The following is a 12,845-nucleotide window of genomic DNA, read 5'->3' on the forward strand; positions in this document are numbered from 1 at the left end:
GTCCAAATTACTGTTACTTTCCTCTTTATGTTTTGAAACTTAAAAAGAAGTAAAGGTGGTGGGGGGGTGCGGGGGACACAGGGGACAGACCTAGGAGGAAAAAGGGAGAAGAGGGAGAAAAGCGTAGGAGCGAAGAAGAGAAACTCCGAGCCTTGTTTCAGTAAAAATGTATTTCTGGAATGATGTTTTAGTTTGCTCAGGCAGAAAAATTAGAAATGGTGTGCTTATTAAACAGGCTAAGTAAGCATGCCTATTTTTAGTAGTATAGTAAAACCCTGGTAATTTGGACCTCTTTAATAAAGATTCCATGATCTTGCTGCTGGCGTGTAGGCTGTGTGTGTGTGGTGGGGTGGGAGCAGGGCGAGGCAGGAGGGCAAACGGCTCGCTCGATTGGAGAACAGGGGTGTGTATGAAGTGGGGACACAGGTGAGAGGAAGAGGGAAGACCCTTGCACTTAAAAGAACTCTTTCTCTTTACTTAGCAATAAAATATAGCTCACTACAAAGTCTTCTATCTCTACATTCCTATTGGCACCTACTGGTTTGACACTCACTTAAAGAAGGATGTATTTATTAACAAAAATTTGATTTCTGTAAAAAAAAAATCTGTAGGGTTTACATGACACCTGTCACACAGGCCTCCCTCTAAAGACACTGAATCCTGAGGGTTAGCGCATCCCAAGTGGGTGATGACCAGCATCTCTGGGGTGAGGACAGGGGCCCTGCCCAACCCAGACCCAGTGCCATTAAGTCGATTTCGATTCATAGCGTCCCTATAGGACAGAGTAGAACCGCCCCATACAGTTTCCAAGGAGCACCTGACGGATTTGAACTGCCAACCCTTTGGTTAGCAGCCATAGCACTTAACCACTACACCACCAGGGTTTCCAGGGGCCCTGCAGGGGTGGAGAATCAGGGCGAGGGCTACAGGGAGTCAGCTGCCACTGGGGCCTCAAAGGGGCTGCTGGTAGGGAAAGGTTTGTCAGCCACCAGTGAACCGGCTCTGGTAGTGGGCTCAGTCCATGGGGGTCCTGGGTGCCAGCCTCGTAATGCCTTGCTGGACAAGGCAAGGACATAAATACAGACACACTTTAAAAAGCAGTGTTGAGAGCTGCCTGTGCGAGAGGGAGGAGCGAGTCAGTAAAGAAGGGAAGAAGCAATAGAGAGGAAAGGAGCGGAGAGAGGAAAAAAGGGCCAAGATGCATTCTGCGGAGTATGTGAGCGAGCTAAGGCACCCCTTTGATTCTTTTATTGGCAAACATTGAGCACCTATTGTGTGGAGAGACCTCTCCAAGTGTTGCTGTCTACACCTGTTTGACTCAGTTCACCCTCCTGGCTCTCTGTGCCTGCAGCAACCCTGCACATCTGCAGCGCCCAGCCTCTAGGAGGCAGTGCTCACAGGAGTTAAGCCCCTGGGCTCTGCAGTCAGACAGGCCAGGGTTTCAGTCCCCAAAGTTTCGTGCCTTTGCACAAGTTACCTGACTTCCTGAACCACAGCTTTGCCAGCTGTAAAATGAGGCTAATAAGAGAAATAAAACAGGTAAAGAGCACAGCAGGGGCCGATGCAGAGACAGGTGGCTACGCTGGTACAGAGAGAGCCAGCCAGCCAGTACAGCGCTCATCCTCCTTTATGAAGCCATCCTGCCCTCTGCCTCCACCCCGCTCCAACTGCAGCTTCCTGCACCTTGACCTTGCTGTAGTGCAGCGTCCAGATTCATGGAATCACAGCCTCCAACCTGGCTGGGGTCCAGTGGCCGTGTCTCCTGGGTGCCCTGCAGCCACTTGAGAGGTGGACACCTGCCCTGGGCAACACCAGCCAGTCAGGAGGCAAGAGAGCCAGGCACCTGGAAAGGCAACACCACAGTGTGATGCGTAGGGTTCCTGAGGTGTGAGGGGCCCGCAGGGCCGGGGGGAGAGGTCTGGAAGGGCTTACCGGGGGAGGCAGAAACTGGAAACACCAATCTAGGAAATAGTTACTATTCCAGCGCTGCCAACCTTGAGGCCCTGCCTTCACCAGGAAACTCCTCTGTGCCCCTGCCTGCCCATCCCACCCTCCTGCCCCCGCCCAGTGTCTCCTTAGTACCTGATGTTACCCAGGCCCTTTGCTGTCCTGATACACAGCTGAGTCTGTGAGGGCAAATCCCAGGGCCTGGTGCCTTCTCTTTCTCTTTCCCGGAGTGTAGCTGAACACAACCTCTTGATGTGAATTAGTCTTTTCTTTTTTTCCCCTTCAGTACAAATGTGCCTCACTTTGGTTATAAAGACTCAGGACAGTGAACGGCACAGTAGGACCATGAGCCCTGGTCAGAGGGCCTAAGTGCCAGTCCCATCGTTCATGAGCTGTGTGATCTTGGGCAGGTTAGTTGTCCTCTCTGAGCTCCCATTTCTTCCTGTGTAAGAGAGGACAAGCCCCTGCCTCCTGAGGTTGCTGTGGGGAGTGCAAAACAGAATTCTTATAAAGTGCTTGGCATGGGGCCTGGCACTCAGTAAGGGCCTGATGTTAGCTACTGATAACACAGCATAACCTAGAAAAGGGGAAGTCCCTTCTAGGTTTGCATCAAAGGAAACATCGGGCATCCTCATCCCATGCTGCAAGGAGCCCTTAGAGTATTTGGGGGTGGGTGTTCACCCTCTGCTCCCGTGGCTCCTCTCTCCAAGTGCTGACCATATACCAGTCTGCCTCGCCTCCAATGCCCAGTGGACAGCTGGGATTGGGCTGGTTCCTCTGGGTCTCCCAGGGCCTGGGCCACTGTGGTGCTGGGAAGAGTTGCTGCACTGACTGAGCTACGTGACAATAGGCTGGGTTACTGTGACACAAGTCTAGGATGGTTCCTGGGTGGGGTGGGGTGGGAAAGTGGGGGGCAGAAAGACCATCGGTCATGACACACATTGACAACCCACACTGAAGCTGGAGGGAAAGCCAAGTCAGGCTCCAAACTGCATTTTCAGAAATGACCTACTAGAGAAATTTAGACAGAGAATTCCTATAATGCAGAAAGTGGCAGAACAGGGCCCTCAAGAGGAGAGCCAGAACACTTCACTTTAATAATACCATCAATAATAACTATTGGACACTTACTATATGCCAGCACAACTAATACTTTCTATGAAGTATCTTACTTGTCTCTTTAAAAGACTGTGCGAAGTATTTGTTATTCCCTTTTATGGAAGAGGAAACAGAGGCTCAGAAAAGTTAAGCCCCTTGCCCAGGTAACTCAGGGTGGAGCCAGAGCTCACACCATTGCCCCACTGCCTCCTTACTCTCAGAGACAACAGGAGACGTTCCTGCAGGTGCCAGGGCCAACTAACTGTCCCAGGAAATGGGAAGGGCTACAGGCATAGTGCCACCCTCACCCTCATTTCCCAGATTGGCCGTCTAGGTGACCAAGGCCCTGCTGCTATCTCATGGGGGAGCGCCAGGCTCAGGCCTATGGAGCTGGAGTGCAGCACTGTGCCATCTCCAGGGCCTGGCCCCTGGGCATTGTTCCCTCCTTTCAGCTGTGCTCCCCTCCCCTAGCTGGGCTCAGGGATGCTGTGGCCCAGAGGGAGACCTGCAGCCTGGGCAGGGCCATAAAGCTAGGGGTGACTTGGTGCCTGTCCCTTGACAACCAGGCACTCCAGGGGTTGACACAGTGGCTCATTCCAGGTTCTTTTGGTGCCCCACAGTGCCTGCAAACAGGTGTGGGTGTCAGCCTCCTTGCCTTCCTGTCTTAATTCCTGCCCTCCCTACACTTGTTGCAGGCCTTTGGGCCTCACTTCCTTAGGGCCAAGTAAGAATAAATGTGCTTGACTGTTTCTTGGGGGATAGTCTTGTGTTTCCAGCTGAAATTATGATCTCTTCAAGGTCAAAGGCCTTCCTCTGTGTTGCCCATGGTGCCTGACATGGGGCAGCCCAGTGCAGAGGGCAGAGAGTGGGCACTGACTAGGTTTGAATCTTCTCTGTCACTTCCTGCTGTGTGACCTTGGCTGAGTGACTTGAGCTCTCTAAGCCTCAGGCACATCATCAGGAAGGGGGTAATAAAGAACCCTTCTTTACAGGGTCGTGGTGCAGAGAGGTACTCTTGAATGGAGTGTACACTTAGCCAAGGGCCAGCATGGGCTCAATAGATACTAGTGCTTGCTGGTGGAGACAAAGGCAGAGCCCCGCACCAGGGCAGCCTCGCCTGACCACCCTGTTTAAAGTAGAAAAAAACCCATTGCCATCTCATAGAGACCCTATAGTACAGAGTAGAACTGCCCCACAGGGTTTCTAAGGAGCAGCTGGTGGATTTGACCTACAGGCCTTTTGGTTAGCAGCTGTAGCTCTAAACCACTGCACCACCAGGGTTCTGTTTAAAGTTGGACTCCCATTTTTTCTTACAGCACCCTGTTCTTTTTCTTCAAAAGCACTCAGCCTAGTTTGTAATTATCCATGTGTTTGTTTACTTGTCCACAAGAGCAGGGACTGTGTCTGTTTTCCTCTGCTTAATCTCTAGTGCCAAGAGCAAGAGTACAGAAAATGTGGAATGAGTGACGGCCCCCTCCCCAGTCTTCTTCAGACAGAGAAGAACTGGACTTTCCCCTTTTTCTCAAAGGACCTGACTTTCAGAGCCCCCTGTCTTCCCCAGTCCCCTCTAGATATAATCCTGCATCTAGTACGGCTCAGAGGGCTGGATACTCTCTTCTGTGCCAGCCACAGAATAGCTGGGTGAGAATAGCTGGCTGGGGCCAAGGCTGGGCCTTACACTCACCTGGTTGGCCATGGCTCCAGGTCCTTGATGGATGATGGGGTCATTCTGGAACTGCTTCTGCCCTTCACCAGTCTGCAGCTGTCTGGCCTGTGGCCCCACAGACACACTAGGTCTCCACCAGCACCCTGGTTTGCCCCCTCTCACCTGGGGCTAGGCTGGACTTTCAGGAGAGACCTCCTCCCTGCCTCCCACTTTTCTCCAGCCCCCACCACCTCCCTCTAGGTCTCTCCTGCCTCTTGCCCTCCACTGAGACCAGGGCCCCTGGCCTTGGCAGATGTGTGAGGCTGGGGGAGGCACTCTGAATCCAGATGTGATTGTGTTTATGTTTCCAGAGAGTAAGGGGTCGGAGCTCTGGACTGGAGCCGCTGGGGGAGGGGTAGTCTGGCTCCAGCCCCTTGCCCCAGCCTTCCCTCCCCCCACCTCCCTCCTCTAGCCTGTGTATCTGGCCCTGCCCGTCTCAGAACCACACACTCCAAGTCCCACAGCATCAGGCTGAGCCGTCCTCCACAGAGAACCACCCCTCACCTGCAGGTGGGAAGACCAATGGAAGAAGACCAGCCTGACTTTGGAATCTGAAGACTTACTGGCTCCATATGACCTTGGCTCAGTTACATAGTCTCTTCGAGCTTTGTTTTCCATCATCTCTAAATAGGGATAATACTCCTGACCTCAGAGCCAGTGTTGACCTGGTTTGAGAATATGTGCACAGGGCTCTCCAGCTATTAGCTCATGATTAAGCCCAGGGCTGTGTCCCACTCCCAGCTAGGGCTTGCCTAGGTCCAGTTCCTGTCACAAGGTGATTCTAAAGCCGAATAGCAGCCCCTCCTCCCTCCCCCGCTGCAGCTGCAAACATTTTGTTTTGCCATTAGAAGTGACTTACTTAAGAAAATCAGAATTTTACAGGCAGTTTACAGGCTGGCCTTGTTCAGTAGTTTCCAAAAACTGAAAGAGGGCGGAGGCTGCCGGTAGCTTCCGATAAGCTGGGATGGAAGGGAAGTGAGAAATGAGTGTCCTGTGATGAGCACTTTCTCTAGCGCAGCCGCACGCCCCTGGTGGATCTCGGAGGCACTAGGCGGCGGGAGGCCCAGGCAAGAGTGTGTCAGACCCAGCCTCCTCAGTCCTGCTAACAGCCAGGGCTGGGCACCGAGGGTCGGGTACCGGGCCCACAGGAGGAAAGGCAACCTCAGACTCTCAGCAGCCCCGACCCCGTAGCGCTCTGCGGCCTTAGGGGTCACCGCAGACCCAGCCTGGAAAGAGCTTGCAGAGTTCAGCCGGGGGCGGGTGGGAGTTCCAGCTACGGCGGCCCCGCGCGCAGCCGCTGCACACACGGCGGGCGCGGAGAGGGAGCTCGGGATGCCCGGCTGCTCCGGGCTGGAAGGAACAGGTTAGGAATGGTGGTGGAAAAGTGGAGGGTGGAGGACCCCGACGGGAGGCTGTCTGGCTTCTCCCTCCCACTTGCGGAGCCCCGAGCGGGCGCAGTTCCCTTCCTACGTACCTCCCTTCTTGGCCGAATGAAGCAGTCAGGGCTCGGCAATGGTCAGCACGCTCGGACTATGGTTTTAATAGACGTACATGGACAAGTCGATATAGACAGATTTATAATTCTATACAGTCAGTCCGACATACACGGGGACGCTGTAAACAGGGGCGCGGGCCGGAGAGCGGGTGTGCAAAATGGGCGCGGCGCGGGACCCGCGCCGCGCCCCGCGCTCTCCCGGCTCGACTCTTGCACGGTGGGCAGGGTGGAAGGGGCTGTTCGCCGGGACTGGGACCACCTCCTAGCCCAGGAGCAGAGCAGAGGGCCTGGGTGTGCGGCTTAGTTCGGGAGCTAGGATGCTCCGAGGCGAGCCCTCACCATCCGTTTCGTGACAACAGCACCGCGGGCTGCGGCTCTGTAGCCTTAAAATCGGGCTACGGGGTGCCCCGGGGCTTTGTGCGGCATTACGGCGAGTCCCGGATCCCGGGCTGGGCACTGCCATCCCCAGCCCAACGCCCACTCCACCTCGGATCGGAATGGAGCTAAGGCGCGCTTGGCCCGACCTGCCTCGGAGAGGGTGCCTCGGAGAGGGCGCCTCGGTTCGTACGGGGCCGAAGGCTTCCAGGCCTGTCTGGGGAGGCGCCGAGACCCGAAGCTGGCCCGGCTCCGCGCAGTCGGTTCGTGGGCGCGGCCGACACGGCCGGTGGCACTCAGTCCAGGTCCAGCGCGGCGGGAACGCGGGCTACAAGGATGCCCTTTCCGGGCTTCCAGGCCTCGGAGCTTGTCTCCTGCGCCGCGTCCTCTCCGTGGAGTGGCCCGCCGGGGCCCTTGGGAGCGAACACACAACATCCGCGCAACCCCGAGGGAAATTGCAACTCATCCGTTTTTTTTTGCGGCACTTTCTCCTACGTCTTTTTGTTTTTGATATTTTGTTTTGTTGGAGGGCAGAGTGGGGTCCGGAAAAGCAAACACAAACCAACCGGTAGGCGAGGGAATTAAGGAGGTGGGGGCTGCGCAGGCGCGCGGTTCGCGGCGCGGCGAGAGTCCTCCGCGCCCGCGCCCGCGCCCGCCCTCGCCCCGGCGCTGTGCCGGCCGCCGGCCCGCGTGGCCGGGCTGGGCGGTCAGCTGTTGTACTGGCACGCGTTGAGGCCCGAGGCCGGGCCCTGCAGGCCGCCGTAACCGAACGACGAGTGCTGCTTGGACTTGAGCCGCAGGCTGGCTAGGCTCGAGTTGCACGTGTCCCGGTAGACGCTGTAGGGCGAGGCGGGTGTACCGTACGGGCAGGCGCCCGGCGACATGGCCGAGTTTAGCGAGGAGCCGGTGAGGTTGTTGATATTGTTGAGGCCCGAGTTGGGCATGCCGGGCACGGCGCCCGGGCCCATGCTCGATGGCATGGTCATGGAGGAGATGGAGCTGGGTGCCGAGAACATGGACTGCGACGACAGCGGGCTCATGGAGTTGAAGAAGGTGAAGCTCTTGGTGGAGAGCGGCGCTGGCGCCAGGCTTTTGGCAGCCCAGTTGTTGTAGGAGTAGCCGGCGGCATACACGTCCTCGTAGGGCTGCACCAAGCCGCTGAACTGCGGCACGTAGCCGCCCTTGCACAGGTCCAGCTGCTGGTTGCGCTCGCGCTTCCGCCACTTGGCTCTCCGGTTCTTGAACCAGACCTGGGGAGGGGGCGGGAGAAGGGTCAGGGTTGCCCAAGGCGGGAAGGCGACCCCCACCCCCACCCCCCGCCATCCTGAATCCTCCGTCCGCTTCCTTCTCTCCGAATTGTTTCTTTTTTTCGGCCGAAATTTCCGCTCTTGCTTTCTCTCCATAATGATTCCTTTCCTGTCCTCAGAAAATATTAGTCTTTTCCTTTTTCAGATCTTTAGCCTCTTTCCCAAATTAAACTCGTTTTCTTTTTCTAATAGGGATCCTTTGTTTTAACAAATACTCGTCCGCCTCTACCAGGCATCCATTCTCTGCCTTCTCCCCTAAACGGGTATATCTCCTAAATATTCTACCCTTTTTCTCTCCCTCAAATACAAAGTATTTTTCATCTCTTAAACATAGGATCTTCCTCCTCCCCCCAATTCTCCAATCTATGTTTCATCCCTCAAATGGTCTGTTTTCATCTTTATTGGCAATTTTATATTTTCAGTTCTGCTGCATGTGTTTGTTTTCATTCAGTCCACCTCGCTCTCTGAACCTCTTTTTTTCTCCCTTAGTCCATTTTCTTTTTTATCCCCGACTTTTTTAATCCATTTCATTCTTCCCAAATATTTAGTTTTTTAAATTATTTTAAAATAATCTGATCTCCTCTGCTTCTCTGCTGTAGTTCTTTTCTCAAAAACTTGATCCTTTCGCTTCTCCCTATTTAATTTCTTTGCTGCCGCCTATGTATACGCCATATATGTTTTTCTGCAAATATTTAATTTCCTTTCGCTTCTTACTAGTTTTGCTCTAATCTCCCCCTCCACTTTCTTGCATAAAACTTGGTAAGAACCTCACCTTTCCCAACTCCTGTCCTCACTGATCCTCTCTTATCCTCCCACCAAATGCCCCCTGTTCTCCAGTCCCTCCTCCAACCCTGGGCTGAGTTCGCTTAGCTGGATTGCTGGACCCCTGCATTTTGGCTTCCTCTGTCCCCAGTACCGGCACTCTCTGATCCCACCCCCACCCCACCCCACCCCTGCCACTATAAACCAGGGCAGGATTAGAGAGTTTAGGGTTAGTGAGTGCTGTGTCTTCACCCCATGTCCCACCAGGCTAGCCAACCTGACTGAGGAAGGGTGAGGGCTGGAGTTATAGCAGGGAGCCTGCTGGCCAGGTGGGACTTTGGTCTGGCTGGGGAGGTGCTCCCAATATCTGATTAAATATTTGCACACCCAGGGAAGAAATGATTCTCTAACTGCCCTGGTGGGGAAGACTTGCTTTTATTGGGAACCAAGAGTAAGGAGCAGGAGTTGCAGTCTAGTCTTGGGTCTGAGACCTTACATCGGAAAATGGACTTGGTTCCAGGGTCACTCAGCCACCAGAGCCACCATCACTTGACTTGATCCAAGCCCTATAGGAAAGGGCATCAGGTAAAGGGCCCAACTTACTAGCTGAATGGCGGGGGGAAGAGTCAGGTGGCAACTATCCTGAGATTTTGGAGAGACTGGGTGTAGGATGAGATCACTGCCCCAGGAAGTTTTGAGACACCAAACCTATGCACCCTGTAGATATCTTTGAGGTGGCCAGGCAGGACTTGCCATTCCCTTTCGTTTTTTGGCGGGGAGGGGGGAGGCACCAACAGCTCCTGAGGTCCCCTGCAGTGGGGAATCCTCTTTAGGGTGTCCAGTTAACATCCATCTGAGTGTGCCCTGGTCTTATAGGGCATGGGAGAGCTCCCTGGGGCCACAGGTTTTTGGGCTTAGGCTTTGGCAGAGCTGAGGGTCAAGTAGGACTCAGGTCAGAGGAGTCGAGTGGGATCCTGGCCAAGGAAGGGGCGAGGGTGCTAGCAGCTAAGGGTCTTAGCAGCCACTGAAAGGGCCAGAAGCTAAAGCAGGGTTTCCTTCCGTGGAGAAAAGGAGCAGATCTGAGTGGTGGAATTAAGGGTGAAAGTCTGAGCACGAGTCTAAGTTTTCTAGGGGTGCGGCAAAGGCAGCGACAGCTCTTTCGCGGGTCCCCCTAGATGAATCAGGCCCCTTAGGTCCTCGCCCCGGGCTCACCCTCACGCGCGGCTCGGTGAGGTTGGTCCACACGGCGATCTCCTCCCGCATGCTCATGTCGGGGTAGCGGTTCCTCTGGAACGTTGCCTCCAGCTCTTGCAATTGCTGGCTTGTGAAATGCGTTCGTTGCCGCCGCTGCTTCTTCTTCTTAGCAGGGTCCTCAGCTCCGCCGCAGCCTGCGCCGCTGGCACCGCTGTCCTCTGGCCCCTTGGGTTCCCCACCACGCTCCTTCTCTGTGGCAGGCAGGACAGGGCGCCAGTCACCTGGGGCGTATGCCCATTGCACCCTGTCCCGGCTCCACCGAAGCACCTGCCACAGTTTTGGTGGCCGCCCTCCCTCCTGCCAGGGGCCCTGGAATTGTCCCCATTGGAAAGAGCCCACCCTGGTGCTTGGTCATCGGTGGCGTGCGGGGCAGAAGATTTCAGCAGCTGAAGCCGTGAGCCTGGGTTCCTGGCTGGGCAGGGCCTGTTCCCCAAGCCTGAGCTCAGGCTGGGGCCCTGCTGTGCTGTCACCGGTAAATGTACACTTTTTTGCAGGCTCTTGGGGCTCTAAGTATGAGGGGTCTCTGGTTTTCTGAACTAGAATCTAGAAGAGTTCAGATTTTTCTCTCTGAAGCCAGCGGAATCGGTGAGGCAAGAGCTAGGCTGTGGCCGGTAGCCCCCTCTTTTTTCTCCCCAGGGTTTGTGGGAGGCCTAGGTCAGGCCCAGCAGGCACAACACAGGCAGAACACAGCCGATTCTCCACTTTAGCTCCCGTTTTTGGTTCTCCGCCTTAGCAACAGGCCTCCAGTCCCAAGGCCTGTAAAACCTCTCCACCAGCAGCCCAGACAGTCTAGGAGACCCTGTTAAGCTTTCGATAGCCTGCGCTCTCTCTTTGAAACTACACAAATCACATGCAGTCATAGAAACGCTGAAACATGAAAAAGAATTTAAAAGCAAAATACAGAAGCCCAGAAAAGCTCAGAGCTCTATGTCTTAAAACACAGAAAGGGTCACAAATGCTCAAAAATAGGCAGGTAGGAACACAGTGCAAATGCAGATTAAGAAGCCAGAAACCTGTGTGCAAACAGACACCTAGCTTAATACAGTGCTGTACGTGTATAAAGCCTAGGCAGACATCGACGTTTATTTCTCTGGGATTAAAACAATCATTGTAGATTTTTAACAGCCTCCCAATAACCAACGCCCTGGTAAAGATAAAATTTAAATCACAGAGAAATACATTACAGTTAGATAATTTAAGTTCTCAAAAAAAACACTGTAAATAGATTTTGAGAAAATCCCAAAGAAACACGCCATTTTGGAGTGACTTAAAAAATTTCATAAGACTTTTTGCATACAGATATTTTAAATTCCAGAGAAATACTTCTGGTATATTAACTCTTATTCGAAAAATACAGTAAATTGTTAATCTTTTTCGATTTAGTTTTAAAATCAATCTATAACTATATTTCTCTGGGTTTAAAAAAGAAAAACCAACCAAAGACCATGCTTTCAAACTTTTGAAAACAAAAGCTCAGGCCAGCGGTGACTGTTTTTTTAACCAAGCAAACAAAACTCTTCAGAAAAAGGCATTTAGGGATGAAAAACAGAAACAAATACATTAAAAGCCCGAAGGGAAACACTCAGCGGTAGATTGAGAAATGAACGAAGGAGGTGCCCATGGGCCGGGGACGAGCCCGGAGCTCGACGGCAGCGCGGAGTTAGGTCCGCGAGCGAGCGCAGGAGTGGCTCGGGGAAACCCAGGCGGCCAGGACCGGCCGGGAACTACTAGCCGCCTTCCACTGGGCCCGCGCCGCCCACTCGCCGATCATGCTGGCGGCGGGGAAAAAAAAGTTCAAGCTCGGACAAAAAAGCGCCGAGGGAGACGTACCGGAGCTGCATCGGAGCACTGGCTTGGGGGACTGGCGGCTCCGGCCTCCGCAGAGCACTTGGGGCCAGAATCTTTGGATCAGAGTTCGGGCTGGCCCTGTCGGGACCAGGGCCTCGCTCTGTGACCCGCTCGCCCTCGCTGTTCTCTCTGTGCCTTCCTTTTCTGGACATCTCTCCCTCCCCCCGTTTGCTTTTCTGATTTTCTCCCGCCCTCCCCCTTCTCTTCGATTTCTCCCTCTTGGTCTGTCATCCACGGTCTGTTGGGGGTGTCTGCCCCTCTGCGTCTGTCTGGGCACTTTCTCTTGTCCGCCTCCCCCATTCGCGTCTGAATCTGCCCCTCTCTTCCCTCTGATCTGCCTGGAGCACCCAGTGGCGCAAACCCAACTCTTTTCGTTCTATTTGCTCCTGATCAAGAGCAGCTGTCAGTCTGGCCCTCAGGTCGTAGGTCTTTGCATCTGCCGGCCTCTTGGCGCGTGGGGATCTCGTGGAAGTGCCTTCGTGTGTGTGTCTGTGTAAATTTCCGCGTTCACCATCAGCTCAAGAGCGGGAAAAGGAAAGCTCACTGGGCGGAAAGAGAACCTTGCTGTCCCGGCTGGCGCCAGGCCCTGCTCCTGGCTCCCCGCCTCTTGCGCCCGGGAAGGCTTAGTGCGCACCGCGCGGGGAGACGCTCTTACCTGGCAGCTCCGTGTCAGACGACTCGCTGGCGGAGTTCTCGAGCGGCTCGCGGGGGTCGGTGGCGCGGGCCAAGTGGAAGGCGGGCCCTATGTCGTGCGGCGGTGGTGGCGGTGGCCGGAGCCCCTCTGGCAGCCGCTCCAAGCTCATGCCCCCCTTGAAGGCGTCCATGGAGGCGGGGACCGCGGCAGGCGCTCCAGGAGCCGGGGCTGGGCACGCCCGGCCGGCCTGGTGGCGACCTGCGGGGACAAGAGCGCAGTGCCTAAGCGGCTGCTCCTCGGGGCTGCCCGCGCCCGCGGCGACGCCGCGCCCGCTCCATGGACCGCCCGGGACTGCGGGGCCAGGCGGGCGGCGGCGGTGGTTTCTCACGACCGGGCGCCCGGCTCCGTGCTGCGGTCCCG

The 12,845-nt window shown here is 55.0% G+C and overlaps 1 protein-coding gene across 1 annotated transcript; it reads right to left on the bottom strand.

The window, feature by feature from the left end:
* Window positions 1-7,327: 7,327 nt before the first annotated feature.
* Window positions 7,328-12,615, bottom strand: PITX1 (paired like homeodomain 1). The gene is made up of 3 exons (XM_003404785.3): window positions 12,447-12,615; window positions 9,902-10,134; window positions 7,328-7,870 (listed from the first exon to the last, which is right to left on the bottom strand). Exons 1-3 carry the CDS (start codon window positions 12,613-12,615, stop codon window positions 7,328-7,330), a joined length of 945 nt encoding a protein of 314 aa, XP_003404833.2.
* Between the last annotated feature and the right edge of the window lie 230 nt (window positions 12,616-12,845).

Source organism: Loxodonta africana, chromosome 2, assembly GCF_030014295.1.
Source record: "Loxodonta africana isolate mLoxAfr1 chromosome 2, mLoxAfr1.hap2, whole genome shotgun sequence".
NCBI classification, from domain to species: domain Eukaryota; kingdom Metazoa; phylum Chordata; class Mammalia; order Proboscidea; family Elephantidae; genus Loxodonta; species Loxodonta africana.

What these genes read in the sequence shown, in the direction of transcription:
- PITX1 (XM_003404785.3), bottom strand. Translation starts at nt 12,615, where the DNA reads ATGGACGCCTTCAAGGGGGGCATGAGCTTGGAGCGGCTGCCAGAGGGG. An exon ending in GTCTGACACGGAGCTGCCAG is followed by an intron (nt 10,135 to 12,446) that starts GTAAGAGCGTCT and finishes TGCCTGCCACAG; the next exon opens with AGAAGGAGCGTGGTGGGGAA. An exon ending in TCACCGAGCCGCGCGTGAGG is followed by an intron (nt 7,871 to 9,901) that starts GTGAGCCCGGGG and finishes CCCCCTCCCCAG; the next exon opens with GTCTGGTTCAAGAACCGGAG.